The sequence below is a fragment of the Myodes glareolus genome, chromosome 3 (genome assembly GCF_982192425.1).
Source record: "Myodes glareolus chromosome 3, mMyoGla1.1, whole genome shotgun sequence".
NCBI classification, from domain to species: Eukaryota; Metazoa; Chordata; class Mammalia; order Rodentia; family Cricetidae; genus Myodes; species Myodes glareolus.
In genome coordinates, this window is record NC_142028.1 from 118,822,580 (window position 1) to 118,839,524 (window position 16,945).

General features: G+C 39.9%; 1 protein-coding gene across 15 annotated transcripts in view; it reads left to right on the forward strand.

The window, feature by feature from the left end:
- LOC125412284 (transducin-like enhancer protein 1) overlaps positions 1–16,945 on the forward strand; it is a 93,991-nt gene that overhangs the window by 68,275 nt on the left and 8,771 nt on the right. For all 15 annotated transcript variants that reach the window (XM_048452950.3, XM_048452958.3, XM_048452961.3 and 12 more), the window contains one exon: positions 787–863. In XM_048452950.3, the coding sequence (XP_048308907.1) occupies positions 787–863 (77 nt within the window). The remainder of the gene's footprint in view (positions 1–786; positions 864–16,945) is intronic.

Consider the following 16,945-nt stretch of genomic DNA (forward strand, 5'->3'; position numbering starts at 1 on the left):
TTCTTCTTTTTTTTCCTTTATCTCCTTAACTAGATTGCTCCTTGTAATCTAGTGTGATAAGTAACTGTTTGTCTTTATTGTGTACACATAGAGGTGGTGTGTGAATCTGTAAATACTGACCTTGATGAGTGAGTGCCTGCAGCAGTCTTGGTAAGCAGAGCAAAGGCACTGAGTGTAGGGGTGGTGCTCTTAGAATTTGAGGATAGTAGCCTGTTTGCTGTGCCACATTCCATGGTGCTCTGAACTGCTCCAAGGAAGAAAGTAACAAAATAGCCCATGATGTTAGTGCTAGGCTGACCAGTATCCTACCACACTTTATTAGTGAGGTAGGACTTCCAGCATCTATGGAAAATGTTTATCCTAGGAAACTGATATCCAGAGTATATAAATCCTCCTCTACATCACAAAAAGGAGAAGTCTGTTTTTTGGTGTTTAGAGGTAGTTAAGTTGCCATATTGTGCCTTATCATTTCAGAATTTTCATTTCAGAAATACTAAGCCATAGTTACAGTGCCCACTTATATTGGGTGGTAAATGAATTTTATTTTATTTTATTTTATTTTTTTGAGACAGGGTTTCCTCTGTAGCTTTGGGGCCTGTCCTGGAACTAGCTCTTATAGAGCAGGCTGGCCTTGAATCACAGAGATCCGCCTGCATCTGCCTCCCGAGTACTGGGATTAAAGGCGCATACTACCGACTGGCTTGGTAAATGAATTTCTTATATGAACTCAGTGTCCATACAGTATCCACTTTGCTTAAGCTGAGTCTGCCATGCTTTTATTTCTAGGTTGGTTTTGATCCTCCTCCCCACATGAGAGTACCTTCTATTCCCCCAAACCTGGCAGGGATACCCGGGGGTAAACCGTAAGTACATTTGTTCCTTGGTTTTGGTTTGTTTCAGAGGTGGTAGTGTCAGTAGTCTGGAATATTCACAGGGGAAGATAGGCTTGGACGTTTCCAAGGAGACTTCTGAGGAGTGTTAACACTTTTCTATAAATAGACAACTTGTAGGTGTCATGCCTCTGGCTTCTTCCTGTGCGTGAGCTCCTGAGTGCATGCATTTAGTTATTTTTGAGGAGAAACTGTAGAATATGAAGACAGGTAGGAAGACCTGCCTGACCCTTCTGCAGGAAACTGCTGCTCTGATGCGTGCTTGGAAAGCAGTTGCCCCATTTTCTCAGGTGCTGTGCACAGGTAAACTGTCGGGAATCCTCGAAGCCTTAGAGGGTTGGACTGTCATCTCTTTACCTAGGAAAGTGTAACCTTTTCCTTAATTTGGTAGAAATAAGTTACTACTTGGTCAGTCCTATAGGTGGTGCACCCTTGTCCCAGTTTGGATAGGTGCTTTACTTTGCCATGTGACACTTCTCAACTGCAAAGTTCCCTTGTGGAGAAACAAGGGACTTAAAAGGCATCCAGAATGTGGAAATTCCCCGTTGTTTATTCTGACTCACTACACAAACAAAACTCGCTCCATTTCAATCAATGCTAGTTATTAGAAGCGTAATTTCAAGGAATCACTAATTTTTTTGTTTTATACAAAGCAGAATTGAAATGTGAAGGCCAGACACTCACTCTCTCTCTCTCTCTCTCTCTTTCTCTCTCTCTCTTTCTCTCTCTCTCTTTCTCTCTCTCTCTTTCTCTCTCTCTCTTCTCTCTCTCTCTCTCTCTCTCTCTCTCTCTTTCTCTCTCTCTCTCTCTCTGTGTGTGTGTGTGTGTGTGTGTGTATAGGGTGTGGGTAGGGTGTGCACTGGGGACATTAAGAAATGCTGACTTTCTAAATAAGATGTTCTGAGGTCTGTGCCTCTCAGGCCTCCACTTAGTCTTTATCCCATCTCTTGCCCTTAGAGCTTGCCTTTACCTTTGATCTGTGCTTGTTTGGGTAATAAGGAGGGCAAGTAGCTGTCTGGTACAAAGAGTTCCAGTCTACAATACTAGTATAGAAGGCTGGTGATCTGAAAATGCCTAATGTAGAACATATTTCCTATTATTGTATGTGCATATGTTTGTGTGCACATGAGTACAGATGGCCTGTGCACCTAAGCATGCACACATGCATGGATAGCAGCAAAACATAGTAAAGGTCTAAATGCCACTGCTAAATCCTTTCTTGCCTTGTGAATACCTTGTATTTTTTTATGTTCAAAGATGTGCTAACACCAGGCCTAGTGGTATACATGCTATAGCCCCAGCACGCAGGAGGCAGAGTCTGACAGATTAACTTTGAAGAAGGCCTGGTCTATCTAATACAGTCCTGCCGCAGCAACTACAAACAACAATAAAAAAAAAGACTGTAATTCATAATTATAATGCACACAGAAACAAAGGGTATAGTAGCAGATTTTTAAGACTTAAGGTGTCCATTGGTATCTGAATCTGAGCTATCATGACTGTCATTATGTAAGGAATACTGGATTAATAAAAGGATCCCCATTGCTAGGTTCTGGCTATATAGTCTTATTGCTAATCTTAATCCATTAGTTTGCATGAGAGAATGTGTTATCTGTTATTACTTAACCATTCTTGCTTCAGTGCTTCTCAGAAATTTATGGTGACAGATTTAGCCAAAGAATGATAAAATTAGTCTGGGGAAAAGACAACAAAATCTAAGTACTATTTGTTATAGGAGTCCATGAAATGACTGTCAGCTGTGTAAAGCTTTTAGTGACTGTGCTCATTTGTGAGCGATAGTGGCAAATGTTTACAGACCACACGAGTAGAGCTGATCTGAGGCACTTAAAAGAAATAAAGACAAATCAACACGGCTTAGGTAGGGTGAACAAAGTAGAAAGGTTACGCAAATAAGTCTGAGAAAGAGCAGCTGAGGGAGTGGTTTGTAGGTCTGCTAGCGGAGGGATCCATGGCCGTACAGTGTGCCGTGTGCGCAGACAAAGGACTCCAGAAAGTGGTCTCTCCCTGTGTTACCTATCTTGAGAGCCTGGGAGTGACCCTTAAAAGAAAGCTACCAACCGCAACTGCACTGTGATAAGTTATACAGAGGCAGAGCCGTAGATAACAGGCAAGCATATGCATGTGAGCAGAACTGAGATGAGACACAGACATGGAACTAACACATTTGTGAGAAGGAATAGGTCAACTAGCATCCAGGGATCAGCGCAGTCGGATCACGTGTAGAACAGGAGCTAAGGGACTCGTGGACGTAGATGTTCAGAGACTGACCTCCAGGTTTAACTGGGCTGGAGGGGCATTCACATCTGTGGTACAGATCTGTATCAAGTTGATTATGCTAGCCTTTCCACACAACAGCATGCCTCTGAACAGATACGTCAAGGACAGAAAGCTTGGGAATGTGAACCTCTTCAGGCCCTCGAGCTACAATTTAACTCTTAGCCTTGTCATTCATACCAGCAGAGGCCAGACTGCTGCTGATCTGTCATCCTCTTGATGTCCATAGGCTCTGGTACAACATTCAGCCTTTTACCCACTGCTTCAGTCTTTTCTGTTAGGGTGCAGTTTGGGGTCCCCACATCTGCTCAGGTTTCCAGCCACTGTCGCTTCCTTACTATGCACCTCAAACAGTTTTCATTGGGACCTACTGCCTGGCTATAGGGACCCAGATAGGAGCTCACAACGCAGGAAGTGTGCAATGGGGCAAGGCGTTTGTCCTCTCCCTGTGGTCTTAGGACAGTGATTCTCAACCTTCCTAATCCTACGACCCTTTAATACAGTTCTTCATGTTGTGGTGACCCCTAACCATAAATTTATTTTGTTGCTACTTCATAACTGTAATTCTGTGACTGTTATGAATTGTCTTAAGAGCTAAACTGACAGAATTCCACATAAATTGTATTAAGTTTTATATAATCCTGAGATTCCTCAAAAGAAAGTTGCAAAGAAGTATCAAGGCAGAGAACTCATACCTTGTACAGAAGGGAATGATGGTAAGAGAAAGAGTTTAAATTCAAGGCAGGCAGTTGTAGTGGGCTGTGAGGTATTGGGAAATGAATGGAAAAAGGGGTTATTTTGATCAATTTCAGCATTGATTCCTAGACTTTGGTGATAACTTGCAAGGTGGGAAGTTTTAGGACTTGATTTTATGGGAGATGATACAAAGAGTCCCTGAAACTAATATTGCAAAGAAGCATTATTTAGATGGTGTCCTAGTTTGCCTTCCATTGCTGTGGTAAAGACAACAACAAAAAGCTTGGGGAGGAAAGAGGAAGTGGTTTATTATTTGACTTAACACTATCAGAGGAGAATCAGGGCAGGCTCCTGGAGGGGGAACGGAAGGAGAAATCATGGATGGATGCTGCTTGTTAACACCTCAGGTGTATGGTCAGCTGTCTTTCCTAACACCTCCCAGTGAATTGGGCATTGCTTAGGTTGAGCATTGTTGGATGCTTACCCAAACCATAGCTCTGCTGAAGTGTTTTCTCCCATCAAATACCCTCTCAGGTGCCATGCTCACGGAGTCTTTGCAGATGTGTTCTCATGGGCATTCCTGTTCTGATAACCCTTTGTTAGATCTGTGACACATACTTTGATCTTGGATTATACTCATGTGTGTAAGTCCTGTTTCTATTGTCCTCTTCCTAGTAGAATTAAAGTTCCTGAAATTTTCTTGTCCCTTGAGAAGAGATATGTAGTAAACATATTTATTGCATTTAATAAGTCTAGGTGTACCTAGGATGTTGTAAGAATCCCTTGATCCATCCTTTTTGAAGGGAGATGAATGGTTTTTCCATTTCACTGTTAGAGTTGATTTATAAGAGGAAATCCTAACTTTGTTTAGTTGGTTTGTAAAAGAAGATCCTAAATATTTCTAAATGCTTAGAACAGGATGTAATTGGTAAATCAGTTTAGTTTGAATCTGTTCCTAGTTTTAGGAGATCTGGGAGGATCAGATTAAAAGTGCAGGGTTTTTCCTATAGCACTTCTCCCTGTGAGTAAATCCATGCTCCCCACCCCAGTGCTAGCCCCTTTAGGGAGTCAGAGCTCATACAAATGGTAGTTTGCCTTTAGATTATAGGGTAGTTAGGTTCTTTCACCATTTGTTTGAAGGCCAGGCTCATACTTCTGAAGTCTTCTGCCCACTCGTTTAGTACTCTAATTGGACTTTTGAATCTTTTTGGATGTAGAGCCTAGAGGGAAAAGAAAATCTTGCTATTAGAGAGAACATACGTCTCAGGAAGAAACTGTGTTTTATAGTAGCTTCTAGCCAGAAGGGGGTTCAGTGCCAGCAGCTTCCGTTCCGTCTCCGTCTGCCTTCTATGATGACTTAGCTTGTTTGATGGCTAGTTTTGGGGTTTTTGTTTGTTTGTTTGTTTTTGTTTTTTTGTTTTTTAGTGGATTTGAAAACCTAGTTTTCAAACTTAGTATGGTTGTGTTAGGGTTCTTCAGACAAAGAGAACTAATACATGATATGGAGGGAGGAAGGAAACTTATTAGGAAGAATGACTATGAAACCTGAGAAATCGGTAGTCTATCAACAGTTAACTGAAACCCTGAGAAAGCTGACTGAACGGTTGTGAGTTTGAAGGCAGGGAACGGGAGGGATGAGGAGGGATAGCAGTTTTAGTCCAAGCTTGTTGACCTGTGAGCCAAGGGATGGATGACGGACAGCCTAAGAGAAGTGAATTAACCCTTTCTCAGCTTTTTTTTGTCCTATTTTGGCCCCTCAGTGGGCTGAATAATGCCCTTGCTGTGTTGCCTGCCTGCATTGGTGAGGGTAAGTCGTTTTATTCTGTCTACCAATGAGATACTAATCTCAGAAGCACCTCCCAGACACAGCTAGAACATTACACCATCTGGGCACTTCCTAGCCTGGGCAGATTGACACATAACATTAACCATCACAGTGATATTTCGCTTTTGAACTCTGTTGCCTGCTAAAAACTGTGTGTGTTCGGTGCTTTGCTTTTGCGGTGTGAATTTTAGTTTAGTGTTTTCAGTTCCTGTGTCTTGCTTTCTCCAGTTATCTTGAAGCAGAGCTTCTCTTTGATTGTAGTTAAGGCTCTCCCTCCCCCTTTATCTTATCAGAAATGACTTTGAATTTATGAGGTAGAAATATATGTTGTATATTTCTTGTTCACATTTTTCTCTAGTGGGTGGTTCTCTCTTAGGATTTTTAAATTAACTTTAAAGTAGCCATGTTTCCCTCATACGCCTTAGGGCATGTTTAGTCTTTTGTGCCAACCTTGCTCTGTTGTCCTGCCCTAGCATATTTCAGTCTGGAAATGTTTAGTACGTTTGTACTTGAACTTCTCATGCCCACACTGCCTAGACAGCCTCCTTTATTTATCAACGTCTTTTTTTTATCAGCATGACTAGATCTTTCTATGTAGCACTAGCTGTTCTAGAACTTGCTGTGTAGACTAGACTGTCCCCAAAATCACAGAGATCTGTTCAACCTTTCCTTCTGAGTTATGAGATTAAAGGTTTGTGTTACCATGCCTGGCTTATATTTGTCATTTTTAGAATTAGAGAATTAAACATATATTCAGCTAAATCATCTCTCTCATCCTAATACCTTGAAGCTTAAAATTTACTTAATACATTTTTTCGTTAATATAGAAATGCCATCTTCCAGATAAGGTAGAGATTCTACTTTGATGTGTATATTTCCATTCCGGAGGAAGTCAGGATGCCAAACTGAAAAAAAAAAAAGGCTTCCAGAAGTAAAGAATTTTTATTGATTTTATGAGTTAGGGTGATAAACTATTTCATAACAGCATTCTTTGTCATGGCCAGAACCTGGAAACAATCTAAATGCCCCTCGACCAAAGACTGGGTAAGGATAATGTGGTACATTTACACAGTGGAGTACTACACAGTCGAAAAACATAATGACATCTTGAAATTTGTGGGCAAGTGGATGGAGCGAGAAAACAGCATATCGAGTGAGGTAACCCAGACCCAGAAAAATAAATATAATATGTACTCAGTCTTAAGTGAGTTTTAGACATAAAGCAAAGAAAAACAAGCTTACAGTTCATAATCCCAGAGAACCTAGACAACTAAAAAGGACCCTAAGAGAGATGTACATGGATAATCTACATGGGAAATAGAAAAAGACAAGATCTCCTGAGTAAATTGGGAGTACAGGGACAAGGGAAGAGGATAGAAGGGGAAGGGAGAGGAATGGAGGGGAGCAGAGAAAAATGTACAGCTCAGTAAAAACAAAAAAGAAACTCACAGTCAGTTCTGGTGGGGATGTAAGATGACACAGTTTGACAGTCTGACAGCTTTTGGCAAAGCTAAATGATGCCTTACCATAACATCTAGCCATTGTAGTCTTCCGCATTTATCCAAATGAGTTCAAACCTTATGGTCACACAAAAACATGCATACAAATGTTTATAGCAATTTTTTTTCATAATTGCTGAAATACAGAGAGCAAACCAGATACCCTTGTACAGGGAAATGTATAAATAAACTGTGGTTCATTTGGAGAGCGGGATGCTATTCATCAATGAAAAAGAGATTACTAAGCCACAAAAAGACATGGCGTAACTTTAGATGCAGTGTTCTTAAGTGAAAGAAGTCAATATGGCTACATACCATATCACTTCAATTACATGACATTCTGGAAAGGCAAAAATGATAAAGAATAAAAAGAGCAGTGCCTGTCAGGGGTTTAGATAGGGAAAGAAAGTCAAGAAAGGATGGGTGCATTTGAGACCAGTGAAATTATTCCGTGTGGTAGCTGTATGACCCCATGCGTTTATCAAGATTCATTTAATGCACAGCGCCAACAGTAAACCACAATATAACCCACGGACTTTAGCTAATTATAATAATGGTTTCCAGTAACATAGTTGGTCATAGCAGTATATTGATAATGGCTTGTCAGTCGTAATGATGGCATGAATTATTAAAAAGAGAAACAGGTACATGGGTTCCTTAACATCTGTTTGAGTTAAAAACATCTGTTTTTAAAAATCTAATTAATTTATATAAACATTAAAAAAGAGGTGTATATAAATCCCATTGTGGTTTGAATGTGGGCTAGCCTGCATGGGCTTATAACTTGAGTAAAAGCGTTTGTTCCCCACATGGTGGTCTATTTGAGGAGGTTGTAGTGGGAAATGGGCCTGGTTTGCAGAAGTGAGTTTGGGGGTGAGCCTTAAAGATTATGGTACTTTTGGTTTCCACCTAAATAACATATTGGTTTCCTGATTTGCCAGCATATGAATAATTCTCACAGCATGCTCCTGTCCCCATGGACGGGGCAGCTCTACCACTTAGCCATTTCTGCCATACTATACCCTCGATAACTGTGAGCAACAATAAAATCTCTCCTTAGTAAGTTGTGTCTGCTAGTATTTTGCCATGTTGACAAAAAAGGGAACTACTATAGACCTTAAATAGTTGTGGAAATAAATTACATTGGCAGGAGATTGTCTTATAAGCAGATACGTTATAGACTTAGGACTTACTTTATCCCCTTAAATTCTTAGATTAGTAAGACTGAAATTTTTTTGCCCTCCTGTGCTACTGCCTCCACTTCAAGCCTCATTAACTTTATTAGTTTCAGGCCACGAGTATTCTTCCAAAAATCATAAATTGCATAATTCTTATTTGTTTTATTAGCCAATTGTTTGAACCTATCTTGCTGTGTTTGAACTGTACTGGCCCTGGGGGTCCATGTCTAGTGTAGTGCCACCATTGTGATGGGTCTCACATTTGCTGCTTGATTACTAAAGTAAAATTAAGGAACTACATTTATACTGAGCTTATCTGGATTAGACACTTGACTCTGTCTCGTAGCTGGGTACTTTCTCTTGTTCCACTTTCTGCTGTCCCTAAGTTCTAAGGGCCGTTGAAATAACACACAGACTAAAGATTTGATGTTGTGCTATTGGAATTCTTTTCGATGTGCCTTAATATAATCCACACTTAACAGTATTATTTATAAGTTTTTCCAGATCATGATGTAAGAATAGAAGAATTAGACTTGCTAGATGGCTCAGTACTTGGACTAAGCCTGACAAACTGAGTTTAATCAACAGGAACTACCTGATAGCAAGGAGGAAATTGAGTTGCAAGTTATACTCTGAACTCCATATGTATCCTATGGTATTGTAGGTCTGTTACTTTTGTTTATGCTCTGGAACATTTGTTTAATGATGCAAAGATGTGTTTGATTAAATAAAATTCACCTGCAGTCAGGAGGTTGAGTCAGCAACTAGTTGACAGGAAGTTGTAGGCAGGAGCCTAGTAGAGAAGAGTTTTTAAGGAGGGACAAGAAGCAATAAGGCTTCTGGAGAGAAGCAAGGAGAGGAGGTGAACTACTTGCCTCTCTGAGGCTGTAAAGAGGTTTAAGCTTTCTTTTCATTTCTCCAGTTCCAGTTCCTGATTTCATAATTAGAAATGAACTGATCAAGAGGAGTTTGGCCAGACGGTTATGGGAACAGAGTCCTCTTGATGAGGATGGGCTTGCTGTAGTAGAGTGGTCCCAGGTTTTTCAGTTTGTGACTCACAATTTGCTACTAGTGTCCTTCTCTAGGGACATTTGCTCAAGGCTTTTCCTAGACACATGTCCCTGTGTTTGCTCTTGTGACCTTTGTACCTCCTCTGTCATCTCTTGCTTGCGTGATTGCTCCCACCTGCATTTTTCTTCCTATGCTGCCTCCCCTGATGCCCACTGGTAAGATATTCAGCAGAAGCTCTTGGCGGTTATACCTATGGTGGTTTAACTACACCGCTTTTTCCTGGAAACCCACTGTAGTTCCCTGTGCTGTCAAGCAATTTTTTAGAATCAGACTATGCTTACATTGTATTGTTCTGTTTGTTTTTCTGCCCTGTGGATCAGGAAACAGGTACATCATAGGATGCAGACTAGCTGCATACACACTTGGTGCAACAAGCAAGCTAGTCAAGTCCATTTAACAGAAAAGTCTTAGATCTCAACCTGGTCATGGACTTAATATAGTGGGTGAGTTGGTTAGGAGACCTTCCATCTACTTTTTCTTGAAAAATCAAAGGCATCAATTAATGCAGGTGCAGAGCAGTGCATGTGTCGTGTGTATCCCTCAATTGCAATACCTACCTCTTAGAACAGCGCTCACACTGAGGAGCAATGCAAATCCTTCTCTCCCTGCTTGTCACCTCAGTCATGAGGGTAACCAGTTCCTTAACCCATGCATTTTGCCTATCACTAAGTTTGTATAAACAGAAGCCATTCTTTTTTCTAACCTCATTTGGAGTTGAGTTCTAAAAATACTCACATTATAGTCAGCACTTATCTACAGTTTCAGGTCAAGTGCAGTCTGAAATTATTAGCAGTATAAACAAACAGGTTTTATTCATGCATTTAGAGAGGGAATGTGTGTAAGTGGGTATGTTTTGGTATATGACACTTAGAAATTAGATTCTGGCATTCTGAATAGTAAGTAGATTTGCTTCATTTCACATGGGAAATCAGTTGCTCTCTTGTCCCTTGGTTCTGCTCCGTATACAGTGAATGTATACACAGTGGGTCACAATCTTGCTATACTACCCAACCTAGCCTCAAATTCAGGGTTCTCTTACCTCTGCCCTCTGAGTGGTACCATCCTAGTCAAGGTCATCTGTTGTGGTTTGTGCATTGTGGTGTTGTTTGTGTCCTTCGTAATAGTGGACTCAAAGTGTAATGGTGGTGATGCTTATAATTTGATTAGAATGTGTGATACTATCTTATTCTTAATGATTTTTGAGTTAAAATTCACCATAGATTTTGTTTTGGGAAGCTCTAGTGTGGTGGTTTTTGTTTTGTTTTGTTTTGTTTGTTTGTTTTTAAGGCATCCATCTGGGGCCCAGAAATGTATCCCTATGGGATAAGGAACCACAGTTGTGTTCACTGTTTGCAAATTCTCCACCCTAATTGGTGTTGTTATTCCTCATTCCTCACCCATAGAGAAGATAAGTCTCCTCTGGGGTCTCTAACATTGTCAGGACATGGGTTGTGGAAGGTTTCTGTTATTTTTGTGGGTGAATGATTCCAGCCATCTCTGTTCCCCTCTTGTTTTTCTGCCTATGGATCCTTTAGGAGAGCTCATTGCCTGTATGCTCTGGTTGTTCATTTGCTGAGACTCTAGCTCACTGGGCTGCCCTGCTTACTCTCAGGCCCCCAGGACTGATGTATTAGCATCCGCATGGGCTTCCCATGGAGCAAATGGGTGTTCCTAGCTCTCATTGCACTGTGAATCCATTTTAAATGGCCTCAGTCTGATGCTTACTGGCTTCTGTGTTGTAAGAACACATCTGGGAAATGGGTCACCCAAAGACTAGCAGACCGTTTCCTATCAGTACTTGGTACAGATACTTTATTTATCTTAAACGTTTATGTCTGTAATTGGTAGGAATCTAATTGGAGATAAAATAGCCTCCCCCTGAAAATCTGGGATTGCTGGAAGGGTACCTGATGGAATTTTTTCTCACCTGTAGGTTTTCATCTTGATTGACGGCATAAAGAGAATTCAGCCTCTGCCTGTGCTCTGCCATTGCTCTTCTAGTCAGAAATTCTAATGGGCAGCTTCGCCCTACATCACAACCACCATTCTTTAACAATAGTGTGATCTGTTTATGTTGTTTATGGCAGTGTTTCTTCTGCACCAGTTGAATACTCATTTATCTCTTTAGGACCCTGGTCATGGGTCATGGTATGTGGTATTCGGGGTCACTGTGTTAATAAGGCAACTCTGTTTAGTAGATCTAGGTGCACTTTGAATCACCTGGGAAGAGAGTCTTAATAAGGAATTATCTAGATATGGTTGTCCTGTAGGCATGTCTGTGGGAGAATATCTTGATTATTAATTGATATATGAAGCCTATTATGAGCAACTCCATTCCTTACGAAGGATGTCCTCAATAATATTAAGAGGCAAAAGCTAATGTGAAAATTTCTGCACTTGACTGGACAGAACGCTTTAAGTTCCTCCCTTGACTTTCCCATTGTAGTGGGCTGTAACATGGAATTACAAGCCAGGTGCACCTTCTCCCCCTAGGTGATTGTTGTCAGCTTACTTTACACAACAGAAGTGAAATAGAACTGTTACATAACTTACTACTGGATTTTTGCCCTGCCAGTTATTTGAGTCCAAAATTCTTCTAGGACCTGAGTTATGTACTCAGACCTCTGTGTTTTGGTAGGTTTGTCTCCAAGAGCAACAAAGTACTATTTGATTGAAGCTGCAGATATTCCATAAGAAGTAGTGTGGATCTTTATTCAGATAACTGTAACATGTGTATTTATGTATTAAGAATACAGGTTTTTCTAGATTGAAAAAAGCCACTGATTTTGAGGATTGAAGAAATAAGGGCTAAGACATGTGGTCTGAATATGTGTGTGTGTGTGTGTGTGTGTGTGTGTGTGTGTATTCTCTCAAAATTCTGCATGCATGGCTCCCATTCTGTGGCTCTGTAATTCAAACTAAATTATACTATCTGGTGGCACACACCTGCTACCCTAGCTAATTGGGAAGGTTTGACAGGAAAATGACAAATTCAAGGCCATCCTGGATGACTTAGTAGGACTCTTCCTCAAAATAAACTTTTTAAAAAGGAGCTAGAGAAACAATTCAGCAGTAGAGAACTTGCCCATCATGTATAAGGCTTTGGATTCAGTCCTCTATAATGCAAGAGGAAAGAAGAAAAACCAAAATACCAGAGCAACCATTCTTCTTTGCCTATCATGGTGGGAGTCCTTATAAAACAGCATTGTTAACAGCTTGGGACAACAGCCGCTTTCCATTGAGCACTGGAGCCAGTTTTCTAGGAGATAGTGGACATGTGAGATCTTTCCTTTGGCTGAAAGGGGGAGGAAACTTTCAAAGACTTCATTTATTTGATATTCTGCTTCTGTGGAGGGGAATAATAACCTGTCCTTTATTTCCAGGCTGATAAATGTTCATTTTGAGTGCAGTCTCATAGAGACCTGATGTTGAGTATAAGTTTTCAGTTTTGTTTTGCACAAGTTGAGTTATTAGCAGAATAAAAGTTTGAGAACTGTGTAGGTATTAATGGTGTTTATATGTGTTAAAATGTCAAGGACAGGATCCAGAAAGGACGCATTTTTACCCATGGAGGTTACAGCGATAGAAAAACCTGGCAGGCTTTGTTCCGCTCAGTGACTTAAACTCCTAGATCTAGTGGTGTCCAGCGTAGGAGGGAAACAGTACATTTCAGCCTGGGATGGGAGTGGAAACATTGTGTGCCTTCCATTCGCTAATGTACCTTTGCTGTGTGCTTTGTGATGCCAATTGTGGGCTGGCTCTTTGGAGTCAAGTAATAATATATTGGAAGAAAAAAAAACATGTTGAATTTTGTTGCCAGAGATAAAATTGCATGTCTCTTATCTGGCTCAGCTGCACTTACTTGGGAAGTGAAGAGCAGACAAATATGGATGTTTCCCATCTCATGAAAGTCAGTAACCCAGCACAGCATCTTCTACCTCCTTCCACAGTTACTTCCCATCTTCAAAGTCACCTTGTAGTCTGAAGGACTTCCAGAGTTCAGTCAGCTTGTTTAGTTAGGCACTGGGAAGCATAGGCATCTCTTCTGAGGCCTTACACATCCCAGGGAGAACTCAACCCCGAGCTGCCCCCAGTTTGCTTCACTTTCGAAATGTTGTAAACTTTAATTTTTAGAAGTATTTTTTTTTTTTAATTTTAGGCTCACGGCAAACTTTTAAAAATTTCTCAGATGTCCCCCTCTCCTGCTCTTCTTTCAAGTAAAGAACTAGGTTGACTTTGTTCTCAACAAGTTCTGTCTGCCTCTCATGGTCCAGCATGTGGTGCCCTGACTAAAGGGAGGCTTGGAAGGTGCTCATTTATCTGGGTGTCTTGCCTCAGGATAAAACTGGGACTGGTGGTTCTTGGATAAATATGAGAAATTGCTGGCAGGAAATCTCTGTCATCTGATATAAGAATCGCCTTTTTCCCCCCTCCTTAGTTATACAAAAAGAGTTTGAGTCAAAAGCTTAAAGTAGTATGTTTTAAAAAGCTCTTTTTGATCTTTCAAAATTATGTTATGTTTATGTGTCAGCATATCACATATATGTGGTATTCATGGAGGCAAAAAGGGTGTTGGAGCCCCTAGAACTAGAGTGATTGATGTTTCTGAGACATCATGTAGGTGCTGGGAATAGAACCTATGTCTCTGCAAAAGCGGTCAGTACTCTTACCCACTGAGCGTCCTTCCAGCCCTAAAAACTGTTGTTTATTTTTACTTTAATATTAAGGTACATTATTTATTGTGTGATTAGAGTTCTTAAAGAATTTATCTTAACTGTTTTAAATTGTACTAAGAATCATATATAAGGTATGTGGAAGGCCAAATCACTTTAGACATATATTTTTATAGTGAGATTTGAGAGAATGCTTTGTAAAATTTTTAAGAACAATTTTTATGTATTAAATATTTAAAACTGAGTTTTGTATTTTAGAACATTAGCTTCCTTTCCTTTTAGGACATTCACACGTCCCGCGTTGTTGCTCATGTCTTGCCGTGTGGGCATCTCTTACATAGGTAAGATAACTTTCTTCCTGCTTGGAAGTGTTTGGAAACAAATGGAGGTAGTTTTTCTTTACTGAAATACTGTTCTGTTCTCTTTCAGAACGTGTTACGAAGAAATGCTAAAAGAGTGAGTTTTTTTGGATTTTAAAACATACAGTTTTAAGATGTTTGATTTTGTGAGGAGGGTGGTGAGGAGGTGGGCAAACCATGGTGGCTAGGTACACTGTTTGGGTATGGCAGACGTATGTGGAGGTGGGTAGAGTAGATAACTGGTGTTTAGCTGGCCATGGCATCTTGGGGAACAGGACTGTATCTCTGTTCCCATGTCCTTATCATGCCTATTTCTTTACGTAGCTTGAGGTGGGCAAAACCTCTTGTTTTCTAACCATATGTTCTGGGGCACATAGTTGCCACTGGGATTAATCATGGTATTGTAAAAGCATTGAAGAACAGTGTTCACATTTTATTAGCTCTCTATATTGGTCCAGCAATGAACTACAAAGAAAATGTTCTTTAAAACTGGAACTAAAATGAAAAATAGGAAAGAGTAGAAATGGTGCAACTATTGAAAATTTTAGACAGGAAGTAGTAATATGATTGGAATACTTTTTAAGGAATAGAAATTCTTTCAATCAGAATTGAAGTTGTTTTGCTAATGAATAGTTTAATTGGTATTACTAAATAAAGACATAGTTCTACAAAAGTGTTGACTAATTCTCTGTTTTAGAGAGTTGAGGATAAAGACTTAGTATTTAAACACACCATAAAATACAGAATTGAATATTTATCTTTTTTGTTGCATAGATTTTTCAGGTTCCTGAGAAGTTAGCTTGAAATGTAGAATACTACCCTATTCGGGTTATGTGCCAGTGAGCTTGTGTCTTGTATATAGATCCTATTTATTCTCTCTTGCAGAGGCTACAGATGCCCACTGTGTATGCACTCTGCCTTAGATATGACGCGGTACTGGAGACAGCTGGATAATGAGGTCGCACAAACCCCTATGCCATCTGAGTACCAGAATATGACTGTGGATGTGAGTCCATGCTTAGGACTTTTTAGATTTCTTGCTGATACAGTCTTTCTTATTTTTACTTCTTTGCTTGAATTTATCCCAAAATTACTATTTGGCACTGTAACTAATTAAAGCAAAGGAAATAAATTATTTAAAAAAAATTTTTTTATGTTGGTGTCAGACTAGGGTGAGAAAAAAATCCTAAGAATACCTTTGTATAGTTTTTCCTCAACACTAGATGGCAGGCAAAAACTTTGTTGTGAATTTTTGACAAATCGCTTGCCAGAGTCAGAGGTGAATCACTGATATTTTACCTGTTTCACTTAAATTATTCAAAATTTTGGTTTAAGAGAATATATTTGCTGGTGTTTGAAAGCTAGCTTTTGGACTTTAATGATTAATGCCCATTTTATTTTGCCGTAGACTTTATTTGGTCTCAGTTAGCTTATTCCCTTTGGCCCTACGGAGAACTGAGAGTTGCTGCACTGTAGTTTATTCTCAGCATGGTACTGAGTTAAATCAGGTTGAAAAATTAAATAGCTTTCTGATGCTTTCATAACTTTTGAACATACAAATATTCTCATTGTCTATAAATACTTTCAAACACAAGGAGGAAACAAAACCAAATAATTACTTTTAGTATTGGACACATAACTCAGTAGTAGTTAGCATGTGCAAGGTCATGGGTTTGATCCTAGCACTGTAAACAAAAACAAAAACCCCTTCTGGTTTATTTACACCATAAAGTTCCAAAATTAGTGTTGGTAACTGAATTGGACAATGGAAGATCCTTTAGATACTATCTGGTAATTGAGATGGTTATTAGTAGCTGAAGTTTACTGTGTTCATATAGATGCTTTTTTAAAAAAAATAATAGCTTTATGAAGGTACATGTCACATACATTGGAGCCCATTCCTTAAATGTATATAATTCAGTGATTACTAGTACTTTTATGTAATTTTGCAAGCAGTACCACAATTTTTATTTTAATATTTTAAAGTATTTTTGTCACTTATGAAGAAACCCTATGGCCAGGACTGATGAGGTGGCTCATTTGGTAAAGTGTCTGCCACCCAAGCACAGTGACCTGAGTTTGGATGTCTAGAACATGGAAAGAGCTAGGCATGGTTACTGCATGCTATAGCTTTGTCCTTGAGGGGGAAGTAGAGTCAGTCCCTTGAGAGCCCTTGACCAGCCTGCCTACCTGAGTCCTTGAGCTTTATGTCCCATGAGGACTGTCTCAGGTGTGAAGGTGGAGAGCATTGAAGGGAAGACACCCAGCATGGACCTCAGGTATACCCACACACGCACATACCACACACGCACTCACACACACACACACACCACACCACACCACAAAACATAACCAAACAACAAGCACCTCAACAGCTGCACCCCACCAGCTGCATCTCGCCGTAGTCACGTCTCAGACAACCTCTGATCTCTGCCTTTAAGTAGGGTTCTTTTTTTTTT